The sequence below is a fragment of the Eumetopias jubatus genome, unplaced genomic scaffold (assembly GCF_037043125.1).
Source record: "Eumetopias jubatus isolate StellerSeaLion01/CBP00866 unplaced genomic scaffold, mEumJub1_p1.0 scaffold_4, whole genome shotgun sequence".
NCBI lineage: Eukaryota > Metazoa > Chordata > Mammalia > Carnivora > Otariidae > Eumetopias > Eumetopias jubatus.
This window is the reverse complement of record NW_028274810.1, coordinates 66,282,241-66,303,970: the sequence shown is the minus strand read 5'-3', so window position 1 is coordinate 66,303,970 and position 21,730 is coordinate 66,282,241. Positions and strand designations below refer to the sequence as shown.

At 51.0% G+C, this 21,730-nt stretch overlaps 1 protein-coding gene across 1 annotated transcript in view; it reads right to left on the bottom strand.

Moving 5' to 3' along the window:
- TTC39A (tetratricopeptide repeat domain 39A) overlaps nucleotides 1–20,903 on the bottom strand; it is a 32,912-nt gene extending 12,009 nt beyond the window's left edge. Inside the window, exons 1-11 of the mRNA XM_028106907.2 lie at nucleotides 20,799–20,903; nucleotides 11,344–11,475; nucleotides 10,378–10,454; nucleotides 8,987–9,054; nucleotides 7,226–7,290; nucleotides 5,139–5,238; nucleotides 3,792–3,857; nucleotides 1,854–1,962; nucleotides 1,274–1,341; nucleotides 1,125–1,184; nucleotides 104–265 (exon numbers count right to left, since the gene is read on the bottom strand). Of these exons, the coding sequence (XP_027962708.1) occupies nucleotides 104–265; nucleotides 1,125–1,184; nucleotides 1,274–1,341; nucleotides 1,854–1,962; nucleotides 3,792–3,857; nucleotides 5,139–5,238; nucleotides 7,226–7,290; nucleotides 8,987–9,054; nucleotides 10,378–10,454; nucleotides 11,344–11,475; nucleotides 20,799–20,863 (972 nt within the window). The 5' untranslated portion in view covers nucleotides 20,864–20,903. The remainder of the gene's footprint in view (nucleotides 1–103; nucleotides 266–1,124; nucleotides 1,185–1,273; nucleotides 1,342–1,853; nucleotides 1,963–3,791; nucleotides 3,858–5,138; nucleotides 5,239–7,225; nucleotides 7,291–8,986; nucleotides 9,055–10,377; nucleotides 10,455–11,343; nucleotides 11,476–20,798) is intronic.
- Nucleotides 20,904–21,730: the final 827 nt, after the last annotated feature.

Here is a 21,730-nt window from a genome sequence, read left to right as displayed (position 1 = left end):
GACATCGGTTTTCAGTTAAGGGTTTGGCCCTGGGTCTGGGGGCTCGTGGCCAGCCTGGCTTGGCCTGGCCCCCCAGCGGCCCCAGCACCTGGTGTCAGCCCACCTTGGACCAGGAGTTCTCCTTGCTGAGCAGGTCGGCATAGAAGTACGCCATCTTCCACTGGCCCTTGTACGTGAAGCACCACATCAGCTCCCAGTAGCACATGTGGTGGAACTGCTTCCAGTGCTGCTGGGCCTCACAGCACTCCTCGAACCGCTGGATGGCCTGTGGGCAGCTGCTGGTCAGCGTTGTGGCCCCACCGCTCTGCCCCATTCCCCCGCAGGCCCAGCCTCCTCCAGTGCTTGGCGGCCCAGCCCTGTGCCAGGCTCGGGGAGAGGGGGGCAGCGCTGAGGGGATGGGATGGGAGTTCTGGGCTCCAGGCCTGGTTCTACCCACTAAGTCTTACTGATAGGACAACCCCGGGCCCAGTTACTGCCCCTTCCTGGGACTCTAGTCTTTGGGCACAAAATGAAAGGATGGGAAAGAGCTCTAATGGAAGGACAGGAGGCAGTGGAAAGTATTAATATGAAAGCGATACAATGTCTGTGCCTCAGAACAAACTTCGGAAGCTTCCAGTAGCTCCCATGAAAGGACCTGGACTCGGGGCATCTGTCTTGCTGCTTGAGGAACCACAGCCAGCGCCAGCTGGAGACCCCAGAACTCTACATTGTGCAGTCCCTCCTGGGAATTCTGCCAGACCCATGTCCCTCCCCTCTCGAGCCCCTTCGATGGCTCCCTCCCATCTACGGAGTTCAGACTCCTTAGCCAGGTCATCAAGGTGCCCACTTCACACCCTGGCACTGCTGCTCCATTCACAGTGCCTGTCACCAGGCCCTGAATAAGTGGGGCTTCCACCATCTGTCTCACCCCCCTGTGCGGGAATGCAGCAGTCCTGCATCTCACTGTCAGATCTTACGGCGAATGCCCCCGTTCCCTCATCTCCCCAGACTGTCCCATTCTGAACTGCTTCTCCCGCCCCTGCCCTCTTGTTGGTTCTCTCTTGGAGACCTCCTCCCACTCTCTGCCCGCTGGTCTGGGAGACCACAAGGGGTCACCAGCCCTGGCTCAGACCCCCATTACTCACTGTGTCAACATTGCCCTTAATGGCTTCAATCCGCCCCGCAAAGAACAGGAAGATGGCACCCTGCAATGACACGCACGTGGGTCTGTGTGGGTGCGCAGGGCACACATGGACCAGGGACGGGGGGTCTTGGGAGGGGGGCGGAGACTCACCTTAGGATATCGCCTCAGGTAGGGCTTCAAGAGCTTCTCTGCTTCCTCGATGTTTACATTCCCGGTACCTGAAGGAGGTGAGGGGACAGCACATATCACCACCACTGGCTCTTGGAATCCCCCCAGCAATCAACCAGGGACTTCTTGGGACCTCCTCTTCCCTCTCTGGGAAATGGGTATAATAATTCTCCTACCTCCAGGGTGATGTGAGGATTAAATAAGACGGTGCCAGTATCGCCCCAGCACACCACAAGGCTCAATAACCAAGAGTCTATACCCACCGGGGTAGTACCCAGAACCCCAAGGGCCTGCCTACAGTGTCCTCACACCCTCTACAAGGTGGGCATGACCATCCCCATTTCCCAGAGGACAAAACGGAGGCTGGAACCTGGGCACACTGTGAGGAAGTGAGTGGTCGGCAGGCCAGGCCTCAAGACAGGTGATGGCGCTCTGCTGATTCTGGTTCCAGCGCCCCACCCCCAGTCCTGTGGGCCCTGGCAGGGTCCGCAGCTCCTTGCCCTTAGAGCCAGCCCAACCCCAGGTGCCCCGGCTGTCACTGTCACCCAGGGGGCGCTCCTACCGAGCACGAAGGTGAGGAAGGTGTGGTAGCAGAGCAGCAGCATGACACAGAGCACAGCGCGGAAGCTGTGCCCCGATGCGCCCTCCTCCAGCTGCAGCAGCCCGTAGTCCTGGCGGAGAGAGACCCACAGGCTGAGGCCAGACCCAGGGTGCGGTGGGGGCCGGGGAGCCCACCGGACAGCTGGGAGGGCTATGCTGCTGGAGCAGGGGCACGAGAGCGCTGGACTCCACGTCTGGAAGCCCGCCGGCCAGGTCAGCCGTCCCCCTGGCCCCCGCCCCGGGCTGGGCCACCCTAAGCCAGGCTGCCCCTCTCGCTGCCTCAGCCATCTTCCTGGGGTGCCAAGGCCAGGGTGGAGGCTTGGGTCCATGTGTCCCCTACTTCCTCAACAGCCCCTTCCCCATTCCTGCCTTTATTCACCTGCTGGCCCCCATGGTGAGCACTGAGGCCCGGAGCAGCCCCGGGTCTGGTCGGAGAGGAAGAGAGGCCAGACTCCACTTGAGGCAGATAATCCTAACCAGAGGCTCAGAGCACAGATGGGACCACGAGGACTGCAGTCTGGGAAGGCTTCCTGGAGGAGAAGGCTCTAGAGCCTGGCTGGGGAGGAGGAGAGGCCAGACTCCACTTGTATCCCTGCCTGCAGTCTCTGCCCCCATCTGTCCTCCAGGGTAATCTGACCTACCTCACCCCTGCCTCAAACCCTCCATAGCTTCCTTGCCTTCAGGATAAAGATGAAGCCAGAGCCAGTGTCTGAGGTCTCTCCCACTTTGGTCTCGTCACCCTCTCCTCCTAGCCAGGCAGGCCACACCGTCCCACCTCTTGGCCTTTCTCGTGCTCTTCCCTCCTGTCATCAACCCGAAATCCTTCTCAGGACTCAAGGGCCTTCTTAAGAAAACAAAACTAAGAGACCTTTGGAGCCTCTAGCTGGTGTTTCCCGGGACCCGGGCCACCGACCATAGAGAGGTCTCCAGACAGACATGGGGCTCAGAGTCCCAAGTGAGGGTCTTCCCTTCCCAGTTCTCCAACTGTCCTGATGGTGTCCAGGAGAAAGCCTCAGTCCTGTGCTGGTGTGTGTTCAACACCTCTTCCCACAGGAAAATGGCGTCGGTAGATCCTCCAGCCTGCTCTTGCAAGATTGCTTATGGTTATGATTATGTTCTTATCATGCCAAATAACATGGGTTTTCCTTGTAGTAGTGTTTCCTTTAGATAAACTTAAGTAAAAAATATGAGCCATTTTTGGGAAAAATAATCATAAATAATAATATCGAGGTCTGCAGTCATGGCAAAAATCAGGAAAGGCAAGAGGAAGTTCAAGTTTGAGAAACACTGATCAGTCTAAAACAAAAAAAGCCCCTTGTTTTATCCAAAAAGACCCAGAGGAGGAGGAGGAGATGAGGCTGGACTGACTCAGGACTCCTGACTCCTAGGCCACGGTTCCTTCTACAATGAGGGGCCTCCTCTACCAGGGACCTCTCCCTGATTTGCTACCTAGTACTCAGACTCCTGCCTTTAGCAAAGTCTCTGGGTGCTTGCATCCTCTGGTTTCTGCCCTTAGGCCTGATGCATGGTAGTGCTTCTCTTAGGCATCTCTCAGACAAGAAAATGGTCTCAAGGGAAAGAACTTGCTCAGAGTCTTCCAAAGGGAGGAGGACTAGGTTCCTGACACCTGTAAGGCTCAGAGAACATGACTCCAGGCCACTGCACGAAGCTGCCCTTCACACCCGTCCTTACCCTACAGCCTCTTCACCCTGTGTGGGGCTGGACAGGGATCATTGGCCACATTTCACTGGAGAGGAGACAGAGGCTCAGAGAGGCCTGGACTTTGTCCAGGGCCACAACTGAGGGGGGCTGTGCCAGGACCGACACACAGGGCCTACGGCCCTTCAGCCCCACCCTGTCCAGCTGAGCCAGTCAGGAGTCCCAGAAGACAGGCAGTTACCTTGTTTCCTGAAAATCCCACAAACTCTAACAGCCGCAGGATCCTGGTAGGAAGCATGGACAGCGTCTGTAGGAACAGAGGCAGGTGGGCATGTGGAGGGGTGGGAGCTGTCCCTCCGACTCCCCAGACTCCAGAGTCCCGTGGGTAATCCTGGGGGAGCACCTATCTCCAGAATGCCCACAAGGAGGCCCGAGGTTTCCCAGAAAGCCAACTTCCCCGGATGGAGAAGCACCTCAGTGTGACAACCAGGAGCAAACTGTGTCTAAATCCTAATCTCACCGCACCCACTGGGTCACCCTGGGCAAGCTACATAGCCTCTCTATGCCTCAGTTTCCTCATATGGGAATAATAATAGCCCCTTCCTCCTACGGGTACCGTGAAGATGGATCAAACTAAGGTTTGTAAAGCACATGAAAGCTGGTGTTGTCACACTGAATCCCTGCTCTGCACCAGGGGCTCTGTCATTGCATTTGATCCTCAGAACAGTCCTGCCAAGAAAGATCACTGTCCCTTTTGAGAAACAGAAAAACAGAGGCAGAGATAAGTGACAGGACATGCTTAGGGCCCCAAAGCTCATCAGAGGGGGGCCAGTTCTCAAACCCAGGACAGCCTGGCTATAACCTGCTAAAGCATCGGATGAACTCTGCAGTTTGAACTTCTCAGCCACTTCACAAAAAAGGAAACTGGAACCCAGAATGGGGCAGGGACCCCCACCCCAAGGCCTGCTCTTGGAACAGGCTTTGCCAAGAGGGGAGAGAGCCACACCCTGCCTCACATGCACTTTCATACAGGTCTCTGGACACCCGGGGCAGGAGTCTAAACTATTGATGAGCAGCTCCTCCTCCCAAAAATAAGCTTCAGAGCCTCCCCGCCTCACTTAGCTCACACTGTTCCTTCTGCCTTGAGTGTCCTTCCCGCCTACAGATCCTTCAAGATCCAGCTCAGATATTCCCCACTCCATGGAACCTTCCCCAACCTCCCCCAGGAAGGGGTCTTGGCTCTCTGTTCCTGTGGGTTGCCCACTGCTTCCAGGCCTTTCTCCCTCCCTGCTACTGGTCAATATTTAACCACCAGCTCTCCAGGATAGAAAAGGCCCTAATTTATTGTGTTTGTCTTTTTCTGGTCCTATAAATACCGCTGCCATGTGCATTTCAAGCTTTCAACTTGACTTGGGAAGAAATGCACAGAGGGACTTCTGAACTCAGCGCCAGCACCCACTCCCACCCCACCCCAGCTCTAAGCGTCCAAGTATGGCAACAGCTCTGCTTTCTTGCTAGGTCCCCAAGCCAGCATGGGGCCCAGCACCACAGGCCAGCAGAGAGCAGGTGTAGGAGCACCTCCACTCACCAGGTTGAAGGCTCCCACACCAAGCTTCACACCTCCTTCAAAGTGTCTGTGGTTCTCTCCCTTGCAGTACTGTGAGGACTTCACAAGGCTGTCCAGCTCCCTGTGGAGAGAGGCACAGTCTTGTTTCAGCCACATAGCAGAGGCGAGGTCCCATTCCAGCTGGGACTAAGCTTGCCCCCCACTTCCAGCTGTTCTCAGAACTCCCTGGTGGTAGACTGAAAACAGTTCTGGCAATCCAGAGAGCTGATACTCGAGGAATTTCTAACCCCATCTCCATAATAACATACTCCTTGCCCCTGAATGTCAGCCTTATCAGCCCTAGCACACCTGCCTTGTCCAATGTCTAGGCATTTGCACATGCTCTGCGTTCTCTCTAGGAACAGTTTCTTAACTTTGGCACTACTGACATTTTAGGCTGGATAAAATCTTTGTTCAAGTGGAGGTGGGGGGCTGTCTGTACTATTATAGGATATTTAGCAGCATCCCTGGCCTCCACCCACTAGATGCCAGGAGCAACCTCCCCCAAGGTTGTCATAACCAGCATGTCTCCAAATATTGCCAAATGTCCCAGTGAAGAGCCACTGGGCTAACTCCAATACCCCATCCTTCAAGAAGTCTACCTGGGTCCTCTTGGTTGAAATCCAACCCTCTCTTTCCTGGTCATCAGTCACACAGAGTCCATATCCCAGCCCTCCTGGGGCAGGACAGAGGCTTTAAAGATGTGCCCGCCTCCGTCCTGGGCCATGAGCATCTTGAGGGCTTTCAGTCAGCAAACACTGACCGAAGTCTCTTTGTGCCAGGCACTGGAGGGCATCTGGAAGTAAAGCCACAAAACTGCTGTCCTCACAACTCTCCCACTCTAGGAGATGGACCCCCATCAAGTCACTGTGAGGGTGAGAAGCTCCTCAAAGGAGAAGTCTCCTGGGGCCTGACCTAGTCTGGGGTTCAGGGAAGGTCTCCCTGAGAAGCTGACATCTGAGCCAAAACCCTAGGGATGGGGAGGGTTAGCCTGGCACAGAAAGAGTGCTCCTAGCAGAGAGACAGCATGTCCAAAAGCCCCGAAGTAGAACGAGCTTGGCATGTTTGAAGAAGTGAGAGAAGGCCCAAAGGTCTGAGGCAGAATGAGGTGGACGATACTGCTCGGAGGGTGGGAGGAGCTCCCGGGAACGACTCAGCAATGACCTGGGACTTTATTCTAAGAGCAAGAGGGGGTTGGGATTTGGTAAGGAGGTGACTTGACAAGGTCTGTGCTTTGGAAACGTTACTCTGGCAGCTGGTGAAGAGACTGGCAGGGGCAGAGCACGACTCCAGCACAGACCCACCAGGCAATGCAACACCCATATACTACATGCTGTCTTATAACCCAGCAGTACCTTGAAATCAGACTCACAATATCTCTGTAGGGAAACAGTCACTTTAGATGGGGAAAATAAGATGATACATAGTCTCAAGTCAATTCAAGTCAACTTTTAATGGAACATGAGTTTAATGCCAAACTTGAGGGAAGAAACTGGGCTTTCAAAGCTTTTTTGATTTTAGAATTGTAGATAAGGATTGTGGTGCCATGTTAAGTAGAAGTGTTCATACTGAAGCTTATTTCTTTTATCCATTAAACAAGGCCTATGGCTGGCCTAGTGCTAAGATGGCATGGAAACGATCTGGCCCTCAGGAGGGTGTGAGTGTGTACTGGAGGGGTCCAAAGAAGTCTTCATGTGGAAAGCGGCATTTGGACTGGTCCTTAACAGATGTGTAGGGGTCCTGTTGCTGTTCTCAGAAATGACAGTCCCTGTGCCTGCCTCCAAGCCCCTACCACAGCACGCAGTTTGTCCACAATCTGTCTGATTTTCCCCTGCTTGGGGTCAGGCATAGACTCAGGGGAACCAAATGAACAGATATACCCAGAAAACCAGGGGAATAATATTCTGGAAAACCGAGGTCCTGGGGGTACAGAAATCTTGCCTGAGGTCACATGGCATTCTAGGCTTCCTGCCACCAGCAAGTTGCTCTCTACCTCCCACAAAGCAGCCTGAGGGGCACAGGGTCATAGACGCCATGGACCCAGGTGCCCCCAGACCAGCCCCACTCACTTGTACGTCTGGTAGCTGTTTCGAACTTTGATGCCGCCCTTGATGAAGCTCACCATGTTCTCATCCTGCAGGAGGGAGAGATGCTAAGAGCCAGGCCTGGGTGGGGGGGGGCCACAGGCTTGAGAGGCATCATACGAGCCTCTGGGCCCAGCCTGCCCCACCTTGGGCCCAGCTCTCTAAGGAGTCCTGGGAGGATGGGGTCAGGGGGCTGGCCAAAGGAGGCCTCCCTAACCTCTGGAACTTGAGATGAGGATGTCCTTGCCAAACAAGACCTCCAAAATGCCCACGGCTTAACCACAGCCTCACGGTTACATATGCTAAGCGCCTGACGAAGGGCCTAGAGGAGGCACTCCCAGTGGTTAACAGTGCCTCCTCTAGGTGGAGGAACTGTGGGAAAGCGAGAGGGATGCATTTTTTTTTTAAATTTTTCTGTTTTTTTACAACAAGCAGCTATTTATCACATTTGTGATTTAAAGCACCAACGCCTACAGCCCATCTGAGTTCCACTCCTGGGGGGTGTGCCCAAGAGAAATGATGAACATGGGCTGCAGGGGTCACCTTCAAGAATGTTCACAGCACCAGTGTTGACAGCAGCCAGAAACCAGAAACGACCCAAATGCCCTTCAGCAGGAGGATGGATAAACAGACTGCTATACTCTAGAAGGGAACATGACACAACCACACAGGGTCGAGTAAAGCAAGCCCCACACAGCTTGAGGGCCTAAGGGACGGGAAGCCGACGAAAACAGAACAACATGCCGCTCAGATATGAGTGGGAGCTGAGAAAACTATTTTTAAAAAATAAGGTGCAGGATGACAGATAAAACTCTAGGCAGTGGTTTCCCCATGAAGGGAGGCAGGGAACAGGGTGGGGAGCCTAGAGGCCTCGCAGACTTGCTAGCTGTGTTCTGTTTTCTGGTTGAGTGGGGAGACCCATAGGTGTTTATTTATTATGTGTAATAGAATACACAAATAAAAGCCCACTCACAAGGCAATTATCAACAGTGATCCTAATGAGGAATTAGGATTAATCTAATTCTAATTACCTGAGGTACAAAAAAAAAAAAAAAACTAACAAAAATAAATAGTACCCTAATAACAAAATTCATATGTGCCTCTCTACCCCAATACCCACATTCACATGATGACATGTCACAACCCAGGCTTTCTGGTGAAACCATGAGGTGGCGGCTCTCATAACTACTGCCGTGTGGTGGGCAGCACAGGCTCCAGGCTGACCAGACCTGCGTTCAAATCCCAGCTCTGCCAGGTGCTAATCAGATGACCCTGTGAAAATGGCTCCTCCTCTCTAGGCCTCCCCTTTGCAGGCCTGTGAGGTGATGATTTAATAATATATGCACATTTATGTAAAAACGACCATGCATTCGGTGTAAGGTAGGTAAAACCACATATAGCTATAATGTGCACACAAAGCCTCGTACGTCGCAGAATCAAGTTGGATCCATTCAAACTTGCGTGTTGAATGAATCAAGTGTAAAGCAGGCTCTGTGCCAATGCCGGTCACCCCACACGGTGGAAGCACATCCTCGCAGTGGGTGGGAACACATGTGCTCAGTGTGGGGGGTAAAGCCCAGCACCGTGGCCAGTGAGCCTGGCCAGGGCTGCTAGTGCTGGGGTCACCGAGCCTCAGTCCCCCGGACCCGCAAGGAGGCGGGCTGGGGCTGCTATGGCTACTTCTGGCTTTGAGGCGGTGACTGATGGGAAATCCCCAGGCCCTCTGTACAAGGAGAGGGCTCCTACCTGCAGGAAGGTCAGAGCTGCCCTCTGTAACAGGCACTCCGCATAGCAGACCTCAGCATGGACTTCCTCTGCAAGGAGAGAACCAAAGCTCTGAGGCCTCCTGGGACTTTTGGCAGGTGGCAGAGGCCAAATCCTCCCCACCCTACTTCCCAGAAGGCAGAGGGAGCCTGAATCAGCACCCTCCCCCTCCCCCACCGGGGTTGGGGTGGGGGGGGAGGGGAGGGGTCCGGCTCCTTCACAGTTTTCACCATTGTCCAGAATTAGCTCACATTCCCCCCACCTGCCTTCCACCTGGTTCCCCCCAGCTCACCACCCAGAGTGGCACTGCAGGGCCCTGGGCTTCCTTCTCTTGTTCTCCGAGCACCCCTGTAGGTGCTGTGCGCCAACCCCCTGCGGTGCCAGGCAAGGAGAAGGTGCTGGGTTGAATGGATAAACAAAGATGATCCTGATCCAGGGAAGCCCACAGGCTGTGGGAGTAAGGCAAGGAAAACTAACACAGTCCAGGGGGTCAGGGGAGACGTCCAGAAGAGAGGACACTCGAGTCAGGCCATCTGAGTTGAAAAGGAATGGAAGGAAGAGGCAGGACGAGCTTTCAAGGCAGAGGCCTGGGAGAACCAAAAACTCTGATGTTTGGGGACAGCCAAGCACAGAAGGCTGAAACAGGGTGAGGTAGGGAGAGACTTAGGGGACAGGTAAAGATGAGGGGCAGCAGTCTGGTTACAAAGGGCTTGAATGCTAGTGGAGGGCTGCACATTTGGCCTGTGGGCATCGGGGAGCTCTGGAAGGCATGAAGGAGGGAGAGGCACTGTCATATTCATTGTTTTGCGCTGGAAACTTCAAGGGCTCTTGAGGGTGGGGAAGGCCATTTGCTCCTGCACAGAAGAGCCCCTCCGCCCCCCACGGCTGGCCGCTGCTACTGCCAGGCCACAGGCGCTCACAGCACACAGGCGGCCTAGACCACCCCTCACACTGCTTTCAGCTGTCTCATCCCAGTGGGCCAGCCTCCAAAACCACATTCCCCTCTGGGGCACAGGAGATCACTGTGATCATCAGGCCAGTAAACCTAACTATACACACAGTTCGAAGCCCACCCTGGGCTTTGGTCTGAGGAGCAAAGCACATGGACCTCGTGACAGCGTTTTCTTTCCCCAGCTTCTGGGTCCTCAGCAGGTAATGCCATCGGTAAGTGAGCACCCCCTGACCCCCATCCCTCACCTGAGAGCAACTTGTCCAAAGGCCCCAGGTCTGACCCATCTGTGTCCCAGCACCTAGGCCAGGGCCCGGCCCCTTCGGTGAAACTGGGAGGTTAAGTGCCCCTCCCCACCCCTCCCTGGGCCCAGGACAGGGTGGCCTGGGGTCAGCGGGGGTGAGAGGACATTCAGATGCCACACCTTCCGTGAACTGGTCCATCGTGGGGCGGTGAACCAGGTTGCTAAAGGAATCGGTTACAGAGGACTTCTTCCGGTGCCTGAAGAGGAAAGAGGGGCCTCAAGTCATTCAGTGAGGGTGAGCAAGGGGCCCAGGTGGGCTCAGACGCATCTGCCACCCTTCCCATGGGACTCCACACACACTCAACTGAGTCCAGGCTTTCTCACGCCCCTGCTTCTACTGGTACCCCTACTTGGAGCCCCTCAGAGTCCTTCCTCAGCCCCAGTCAGTTCCTTGTCACCCTCTAGGACCCAGCTCCAGCATCGCCTCCTCCAGGAAACCTTTCCTACTCCTCTGGCAAGACCCCCACAGCCTCTGGAGCTTCCCTGCATCAGGCTGGGAGGTCACTGGCTGCACCTTCTCCCAGACCAGCCAGCTCTGGTGTCAGAGAGGCCAGGTCTGATGCTTCCCTGGGTGGCCAGTGCCCAGCACAGTGGCCGGCCTAGGGCCAGCATGCGTGTGTGCCCAGTGAAAGACAATACTACCTGTGCACCGACACTGAGGATCCATCCATTCATTCATTCATTCATTCAAGCAGTTTATGTGTACTGAACGCCAATTATGCACCAGGTCCTGTGACCAGTGACTTCATTCAGTCCCCACAAAGGCCCTATCTTTATACCTATTTTCCATATGAAGAAAGTTGAGTCCAGAGAGAGACTTGCCCAAGATCAAAGAGTTATTACGTGACAGAGCCAGAATTCGTCTCTATGAAATTAGGCCTGGCCCCTGGCAGTTGCTTAGAGACTGGCTCAGACAACAAGGCTCCTGAAGCAGAGCTGACAGGGACAGCTCTTAGCACTTGGGGACACATCTTCTTAGCCAAAAGAAGCATCATTAATAGTGGCATTTTAGGCATAGGGATAGGCGAAGGTAACAGAAGGATGGCCCTCACAACCCCTCATCCCTGTCCGCCCCCTGGCCCTGACCTCTGACACAGCGTCTGTGCCTCCTTCATCATGTTGCCAGCCAGAAGGATGTCCTGAGGGTCAAAAGTCATCATGGCCTGCATCTCCAGGATGGTGGCATACGTCAGCGAGTGGTACATGCTCTCCTTGGTTCTGCCAGAGAGAAGGGACATGAGAGCACCAACTCCCAGAACTCCAGAGGTAGCTGGCGTGTGTTGATCACCATAACCTCCCTGACCCTGCATGGTGGGGAAATGGGGAAACAGGGAGGGCAAGAGACTCTCCCAAGGTCTGACTCTTCCATTGCTGCTCAAAAGGCCTCAGAACCCAGCTCCTCTCCTTCCTGCTGAGTGGCACCAAGTGACTTTCCAACTCCAAACCTTAGTTTCTCATCCCTTCTGCAGGGATGGAAGCAGCAAGGCTGCGGTGAGGACTCAAGAAGGGCTCAGCAACAGGTTGGCCTGAGGCCGTGCCCCCAGTGCCCAGGGCCTGCCTCTCGCCTTCTGCCCCACCTCCCAGAGCAGAGCCCAAATCCCCTCTCCTCAAGCTCTCCTTCCCTGCCCTGCCCATGTTCCTTGTTCCCTGGGCCTCACTGGCCGCACCCCCTCCTGCCTCTCCCTAGCCCATCATCCGACCACGCCGCTGTCTGCTTCAGTCCTCTCGTGGCTTTCATGTCCCATGGGATAATGCTCGGGCCCAAGGCTCTACACAACACAGGTCCCGCCCACTCTCCAGCCCAGCCCTCTTGTCACTTCTGCCCCAAGATCTGGTCACATTCCAGACTGTACCCCTTGCCACACTGTGACACACATGCTCTCAAGAAATTCACACACTTTCCCTCCTCTTGGCCTTTGTGCATGCCATTCCCTCAACCTGAAATGCCCTTTCTCTGCCCCCACACCCCCTAACTCATCCGTCAAGGTCCTCAACTGCCTCCAAAGACACTGGCATCGGGTCTCCCTCCTCAGGGAGCATGCGTCTATAACGAGGCATAGGTCATGCTGAATTTATATCAGCAGAGGCTTAGCTCTCCCCTCAGACTGAACTGCGGGCACCTCAAAGACAGAGCTTGTGTGGAACAACACATCTCTGTCCTCAGCACCAGTGCGACAGGGCCTAGTGAGTCAGCCTCAGGAAGCTGTTTGCTCCTGCCATCCTGCTCCACGCCCCAGACCACTCAACTGAAAAGTATATGGTGGGGGGTGGGGAGTGGCATTTAGTCTAACAAATGGAAAGAGAAACAGGCAAGGAGGGACAAGAAAAATGCAGGTCCCCCTCTACACTTGGGGAAGTCACAATGTGTCCGGGCCTTGATTTATACTTTGACAAAATGGGGACAATAATGCTGGCCTGCCTAGCTTCCTGTGGGGCTGGCTGGGGATTACTCTTGCTTGTCACACATCAGGTGCTACAGCAATTTTCACTCCCTTCACTACACCCCTCATTAATTATTTATAAAACTCCTCAGTGCCGGGCTTATGTTGGGAACTTCAGGGGAAAGAGATGACTAAGGTTTATAGATTGTTCTACTGTAAAATCATGTGACTTTACCCATTTTTTCATGCCGTTCTCATTCATAAAACTCTCTGTAAAATTAAAAACCCATTGTAAATTAAGTGCTTTTTAACTTCTGGGTGACACCCCCCCCCCAGGTGTTGATCACCACCATAACCTCTCTGACCCTGCATGGTGGGGAAACAGGGAAACAGGGACGGGAAGAGACTCTCCCAAAGTCTGACTCTTCCATTGTTGCTCAAAAGGCCTCAGACCCCAGCTCCTCTCCTTCTGGGGAGTCAAATGTTTGTAAAGGAAACCAAAGGCTGGTCCACCCCTCACCAGCCCTGGAGCTGTCAGGATACCTCCCAGGTCTTTGCTAGAAATGCTTAATCTGAGGGCAGTGGCTTGTGGAAAGGAGGCCACAGCTTGAAGTGGGGACAGAACTCAGGCTACCGAGTCCCTGAAACACAGGTTGAAATCTTGGCTTTGTCAGTGACCAGCTGTGTGATCCTGGTGAATCTTAAACCTCTCTGAGCCTCAAGTTTCTCCTCTGTAAAATGGATACAATAATCCTTCTCACCCAGGACTCCGGGCAGCTTAAATAGCACACCCAGGCCAGGGCCACATCGCTGATGCTCAATAAATGTGAGTCCTTCTGTGTCTGCCAGGGTCAAGGGTCACTGCCCCGGACAGAAACTCTCTCCTTCAGATGTTTCCCTGGCAGTACCCAGACCCACCCCCGCCCCCCAGATAATCCCCTCCCACTCCAGGCCTCTCCAGTTCACAAGAGCACCCCCCCACCCCCACGCCACCAGTCAGGCAGGAGACTCAGCCCCACCCACCCAGTCTGGTGCTGGGCCCAGGAGGGACAGACAGCCCCGCCTGGGACCCTGGCAGGCAAAGTGGAATTTCTAGTTTGAGGCCCAAGGCCAGAACACGCACCTGCGGCTGGGAATCCTGGCTCCTCCCCAGCCCACCCCTGGCAGCCCCTCAGCTGCGCTCCGGACTGAGACTCATGGTACAGGCATACATGGGAGATACTGCAGGTTTGGTTCCCGACCATTGCAATAAAGTGAAGATTGCAATGAAGCAAGTCAAATCAATTTTTGGTTTCCCTGTGCACAAAGAAGTTTAATTAAGTCTGCAAAAGCATTATGTCCAGAGCGTGTAAAGCATTATGTCTAAAAAAATACATACCTTAATTAAAAATACTTTATTGCTACAAAACGCTAACGAGCATCTGACATTTCAGTGAGCTGTAAAACTTTTGCTGGTGAAGGATCTTGCCTTCTGACTGATGAGGTGGTGGTTACAGAAGGATGGGTAAGCTATGGCAATTTCTTAACGTAAGACAACAATGAAGTCTGCTGCACTGATGGACTCTTGCTTTCACAAACAATTTCTCTGTAGCATGCAATGCTGTTTGACAGCATTTTACCCACAGCAGAACTTCTTTCAAAATTGGAGTCAGTCCTCTCAGACCCTGCTGCTGCTTTATCAGCTAGGTTTATGTGATATTGCAAGTCCTTTGTTGTCATTTCAACCACCTTCATGGCATCTTCATCAGGAGTGGATTCCATCTCAGGAAACCACCTTATTTGGGGTGCTAGGTGGCTCAGTCGGTTAAGCATCTGCCTTCAGCTCAGGTCATGATCCCAGGGTCCTATCGAGTCCTGCGTCAGGCTCCCTGCTCTGCAGGAAGCCTGCTTCTCCCTCTCCCTCTGCTGCTCCCCTTTGCTCATGCTCTCTCTCTCACACTCTCTTGTGTGCTTGCTCTCTCTCTCAAATCAATAAACGAAATCTTTAAAAAAAGAAAAGGAACCACCTTCTTTGTTCATCCGTAAGAAGCAACTCCGCACCCACTCAAGTTTTATCCTGAGAGGGCGGCCACACGGTACCCCCTTCAGGCTCCACTTCTAGATCTCTTGCTCCTGCCACCCCATCTGCAGTCACTTCCTGCCCTGAAGTCTGGAACCCCTTCAAGTCATCCATGACGGCTGGAATCAATTTCTTCCAAACTCCTGCTCACATTGATACTTTGACTTCTTCCCATGAATCACAAAGTTGAATTACTGGCATCTAGCATGGTGAATTCTTTCTAGAGTTTTTCAATTTACTTTGCCCAGATCCATCAGAGGAATCACTCTCTATGGCAGCTATAGCCTTATGAAATAAATTTCTTAAGTGATACAACTTGAAAGTTGAAATGACTCATTGAACCATGGGGCACAGAACGGATGTTGTGTTAGCGGGCATGAAAACAACATTCATCTCATTGCCCATTCAGCTCCATCAGAGCTCTTGGGTGACCAGGTGCATTGTCGGTAACAGTAGTATTTTAAAGGAATCTTTTTTTCTGAGCAGTGGGTCTCAACACTCAGCTTAAAATAGTCAGTAAACCATGTTGTAAATAGACATGCTTTGTTGTTCAACTTAAAGAGTACAGGAAGAAAGAGTTAGCATAATTCTTAAGAGCCCCAGAATTTTCAGAATGCTAAAGGAGCATGAGCTTCAACTTGAAGTCACAGCTGCATTAGCTCCTAACAAGAGTCAGCCTGTCCTTTGAAGCTTTGAAGCCCAGGTACTGACTTCTCTTCTCTAGCTATGGAAGTCCTATATGGCATCTTCTTCCAATAGAAGGCTGTCCCATCTACACTGAAAATCTGTTGTTTAGTGTAGCCACCGTTAAAAGTGATCTGAGCCAGAGCTTCCAGATCACGGGCTGCAGGGTCTACACCCAGGTGGCTGCTTCACCTTGGTACTTCCACGTTATGGAGGCGGCTTCTTTTCCTAAACCTCACGAACCCACCTCTGCTGCTTCCAACTTTCCTTCTGCAGCCTCCTTACCTCTCTCAGCCTTCACAGAGTAGAGGAGCGCTAGGACCTTGCTCTGGATTAGGTTTTAGCTTAAGGGAATGTTGTGGCTGATTTGATTTTCTATCCAGACCACTCACGCTATTTCCATATCAGTAATAATAGATATATATTCGTGTGTTCACTGGGGTAGCACTCTTAATTTCCTTCAAGAGCTTTTCCTTTGCTTTCACAACTTGGCTGTTTGGTGCAAGAGGCCCAGCTTTCAGTCTCTCTTGGCTTCTGACATGCCTTCCTCACTAAGCTTAGTCATTTCCAGCTTTTAATTTAAAGGGAGAGACGTGCAACTCTTCCTCTCACCTGAACGGTCAGGGGCCACAGCAGGCCCTGAAGTTAACTGGCCTAATTTCAATATTGTTGTGTCTCAGGGAATAGGGAGTCCCAAGGAGAAGGAGAGACAGGGGGGAATTGCTGGTCAGTGGACCAGTCAGAACACACACAACATTTATCGATTAAGTTCATTGTCTTACATGGTGGTGGCCCAAAACAATTACAATAGTAACATTGAAGATCACTGATCGCAGATCACCATAGCAAATATAGTAATAATGGGAAAGTTTGAAATATTGCAAGGATTACCAGAATGTAACACAGAGACACTAAGTGAGTAAATGCTGTTGGAAAAATGGTGCGGACAGACTTGCTTGAGGCAAGCTTGCCACAAACCTTCGATTTGTAACAAATGCAGTATCTGTGAAGCACAATGTGGTATGCCTCTACAGGGGTAGGACAACTCCCCAAACTTCAGGCACCCCAAGTTAGTTTACAATCCACAAGTTCTTGTTTGCTTATAGAATCCTGACCCCTGAGCGTAAGAGTCCCCTCACCCCTGAGCGAAACCCAGCTCTGGGACATGATGCTCACTGGGGTCCTACCTTCTAGGCCCAGACCAGCTGTCAAGTTGGGGAGGGCACTGGAAGAGCCGTCAGAAGAGCAGGGTGTTTGGACCTGGGACTCCTCAGCCATGTGCAGGTCAGCTAAGCCTAGTGGCCTCCAGCCCTTCCCTCCTCTACCAGCAAGCAGCAAAATAAAATAAACTAGAAGTTACTCATAGAAGTGACAAACACAGAAAACAGATGCCCAGGCTGGGGCATGAGGTGTGGAGCTTGATGAGCCCATTATTCCCTGAGGACAAAGTATGGAGAACAATTAAATGAGACACTGCATGCACAATGAGGAACAGTGAATGAAACTGGACCCCAACATCTTTTGAAACTTCGATGGCTAAAAATGGGGAGGCCATTTTTAGCAAGAATGATTTCCCCTAGACCAGTGCTTCTTAATAAAGATGGGGAGATATTTTTCCTGTCTCCCCCTGGCTCCCTAGCATCTGACAATTTCTTGAAACATTTTTTGGTTGTCAAAATGGGGATGTGGGTTGGGAGTGTGCTAACAACATCTACTGTTTGGAGAGAACGCTCTTAAACTGAAAAAGAAAGGAAAGATTCTTTTCTGGAATGGGGCAGGGGCTAAGGGGCAGCTTCACTGCCTTAAGTATGACATTAAAAGGTAGCCTTATGGAAAGGCTGGTCTCCCCATAGTGTCTCCTTCATTCAGGGCAAGCATTTCCTGTCTGGGGCCTGAGTTGTCAGGCCTGAGGTGTGGGACTTCTGGTAGAGTGCCCTCTTGAGGTGAGGGAAGGTGAGGCAGCCCCTCCACATATGGGGGCTTAAAGAGAGGGTGTGGAAGGTGTGGGGGGAGGTGGCAGGAGAAGCCTGCTTAGGGACAGGTAATGACCAGAAGGAAAGTGGAGCTGGGGAGTCTTTCAAAAATACTGGGAGGGAGGGGCGCCTGGGTGGCTCAGTCAGTTAAGCATCTGCCTTCGGCTCAGGTCATGATCCCAGGGTCCTGGGATCCAGCCCCACATCAGCTCCTTGCTCAGTGGGGAGCTTGCCTCTCCCTCCCTGTCTGCCACTCCCCTTCTTGTGCTCTGACAAATAAATAAATAAAATCTTAAAAAAGAATACTGGGAAGAGAACCTAGATGTTCAGGGATGCAGCAGGATGGAGCTTGGCCAACCTCAGATGGTGGCTACACTCTTGCTGCAGACCTGCCCCTGCCCCGTCTCAAGCCCAGATCCCCTCAGAGGGTGGGGATAAGGTGTGGGGACTGCTGGGTCATCCAAAAGCCAATCCCACCAATTACAAGGCCAAGAACTAGCTCTTAAAAATGACCAGACAACCTGGGGGCATCAGGCATTTGAGAAAAGCCCGCACCAGAAGATTCCCTCATTACACAGAAAAAGGGAATCTGGAGAAAGCCAAGAATATAGAGGAAAAAAATTAAAACATTTGAGAGACAATATTCTGTGATAATAACAACAAATATTTCCTAGAGTGCTTACTATGTGCCAGGCCCTATCCTAAGGACTCTCATATTTCAAATATATATATAAAGAACACAGTACATCTATAAACCAAGGATAAAATGTTTTAGGGAAAAAAAGAACTTTCAGAGAATAATGAGTACAAGGAAATTAATCATATGATAACAGAAAAAAAGAAAATAGAAGTATCTCTTCTAACTCAATAGAAGGATTTAATGATAAGGTTGAGGAAATCTCCCCCAAATAAGAGGGAAAAAAAGAGAAAGAAATGCAAAATTAGAGGGAAGACAGGAGGCTTAAAAGAGGACTGGTCCAGGAGGTCCAGTGTTTGACTTAAAGAAAGCCTGAGAAAGGGAGACAGAACATGGAGTGGTCATGCTACAGAAGGTCCCAGAACTGAAAGGCTCCAAATAAAAAGACCTATGTTTTTTACATAGGTCTTCACAACACATCATTGTGAAATTTCAGATTTGCAAAAATAAAAGAGAAGATTCTAAACATTTCTGGGGAAGAAAAAATGATCACATGCAAAGTCAGAAGAAATTAGGGTTCCCATGGTTATAGTAGATGCTAGAAAACAGGGATGCAATATCTTCAAAATTCTGAGGGGGGCGGGAATTATATTCATGCAACTCCTTCCTAGGAAGTTTCTGGAGGACACACTGTGGTAAAATGAGGGAGGATCCCAGAGAAAAAGCCAGGTCAAGGAAACGGGAGAGAAGAAAAGGGATTTCTAGGAGATAGCTGGGAGGTGGCCGGCAGACACATCTGTCTTCCAGGGGACAGGTTTCCAGGGAAAAGGCTAGAAAGAGTTCAGGATAAATGTATATAGCAAATTAGGCAAATGAAAAGACAATTATAAACTCCAGAAAGGAAAGGTAATCTTACAATGTATAACTTGTCTCTGCAATGAGCATTAGTTACTGAATTATAATAATGTAAACATTATTGATTTAGCCAGATACTGCGATATAAGGATGAGAGGAGGATGAGGGAAGGGAGGTAGGGCAGGGGTATAAGAAAGCTAAATTCATCAGTGGCATTTCTATACATCAACAAGACAGAAGAAAGAGAAATTAAGGAGTCAATCCCATTTACAACTGTACCCAAAACCATAAGATACCTAGGAATAAATCTAACCAAAGAGGCAAAAAATCTGTACTCAGAAAACTATAGAATACTCATGAAAGAAATTGAGGAAGACACAAAGAAATGGAAAAACATTCCATGCTCATGGATTGGAAGAACAAATATTGTGAAGATGTCAATGCTACCTAGAGCAATCTACATATTTAATGCAATCCCTATCAAAATACCATCAACTTTTTTCAAAGAAATGGAACAAATAATCCTAAAATCTGTATGGAACCAGAAAAGACTCCAAATAGCCAGAGGAATGTTGAAAAAGAAAACCAAAGCTGGTGGCATCACAATTCCAGACTTCAAGCTCTATTACAAAGCTGCCATCATGAAGGCAGTATGGTACTGGCACAAAAACAGACACATAGATCAATGGAACAGAATAGAGAGCCCCAAAATGGACCCTCAGCTATGGTCAACTAATCTTCAACAAAGAAGGAAAGAATGTCCAATGGAAAAAAGACCATCTCTTCAACAAATGGTGTTGGGAAAATTGGACAGCCCCATGCAGAAGAATGAAACTGGACCATTTCCTTACATAACACACAAAAATAGACTCAAAATGGATGAAAGACCTAAATGTGAGACAGGAATCCATCAAAATCCTTGAGGAGAACACAGGCAGCAACCTCTTCCACCTCAGCCACAGCAACTTCATCCTAGAAACATCAGCAAAGGCAAAGGAAGCAAGGGCAAAAAATGAACTAATGGGATTTCATCAAGATAAAAAGCTTTTCATAGCAAAGGAAACAGTCAACAAAACCAAAAGACAACGGAAAGAATGGGAGAAGATATCTGCAAATGACATATCAGATAAAGGGCTAGTATCCAAAATCTATAAAGAACTTATCAAACTCAACAACCAAAGAACACATAATCCAATCAAGAAATGGGCAGAAGACATGAACAGACATTTCTGCAAAGAAGACATCCAAATGGGGCGCCTGGGTGGCTCAGTCGTTAATGGCTGCCTTCGGCTTAGGTCATGATCCCAGAGTCCTGGGATTGAGTCCCACATCGGGCTCCCTGCTCCGTGGGAAGCACGCTCACGCTCTCTCTGACAAATAAATAAAATATTTTTTAAAAACTGAAAAAAGTGATAAAGGAAGAGTAGTAGAAGCATATTATTTAGCAAGAAGGCAGTAAACACTGGAAGAAATGGCTAAATGATTAACCAACATTATTACCCTAAAGGGCTTGAGTAAAGGCAACTCAAATCTTTAGTGCTCTGGGGAAAAATGAGGAAAAGCAGCTGTGTTAGAGCTGACAGGGGAGAAACCCTGAGTGGATTCAGTGGGAACAAGAAATCAAAGTGGAAGAGGCCATGAGAACCTAAAAGGAAGGAAGTCACAATGACCTTGAGGAGGGCCTGGCTGTTCAGGGCTGTAGAATGGGGAGCCTGAGCCCCTACTTTTATGGGACTCTCAGAGGGTCATGGTGACCCAGAAGGCTGAAGGCAGTCAGTTACACGGGGTTCCTCTTACATAAGACTTCTGGTTCTCCATGACCAGACAACTCCCCCCATCCCTCCACTACATGTACACTGAGTACACTCCCGAGTGTACTCAGGCGTGTGTACGCATGCGTGTACACACACACACACACACCCCGGGGCCCCCAACCTAGGCTTAAGCCTCACCTGGGCTTGAGGTAGCTGAGTGCTTCTGAGAACTGGTTGGTGAGGAAGAGGTCCAGGGCGATCATGCACTGGTCCAGGGCCTCATGGAGGCTGCTCACAGAAGTCCTGCTGGGAGAGACACACAGGTGACCAGGAGAACTCAACCCCACTCCAGGCTGGAACTGAGCCCCACAGAGCCCATGCGACCTCCCTGTGGGCCTTGGGTGCCTGTCACAAGCTCTTCCAGGCTGCCCACTCTGTACTGGGACACAAAGACAACTTGGAGCCACCTCTAAGTGTTCCTAAAGGTGGGAGGAGAGCAGAATGGGGGTGTCATCTGAGATCTGGTGGAGGGGATTGGGGAGGAGCAGAGGGTGGAGGGCAAGGAAGCCTCAGGAACAAATTTATCTTACCCCTCACAAAGGTAAAGGGAGTCTTTATGGCCCTTCTGACCCATCGGCTTTTCTGCCCCCCCAGGGGGGCACAGCCCACCCACTAAATCCCACTTCAGTCCTTTTCCCTCCTCCTTCTCCAGGACTTCTCCTGCCCTCCTCGGGCCTGCACTCTAGAACCCCAGAAGCTCTGTCACAATGGGCTGCAGTGTGCAGCAGATGGTAAGGCCTGTCCAGGGCCCTTTATCCTCAAGGGTCACCTTCCCAACGGCATTTCAGCGGACCGGACCATCTTCTAGTCCTTATACTTCTCTATGGCTTTCATCACCCTCACACACACACACTTTTATTTTTATTTATTATTATTTTTACTTATTTTGTGCTTATTGTCTGTCTCCCTCCACTAAAAATAAACTTCCCAAGGGCAGGAATCCTTGTTTTGTTCACTGCGGTATCCCCGGCATCTAGCATCTGGTACAAAGTGGGCTTTTGATAAGTATCTGTTAAGTGAATGAAAAAAAAATGATTAAATGAGAACAAATCCTTGACCCTTCTGGGTCT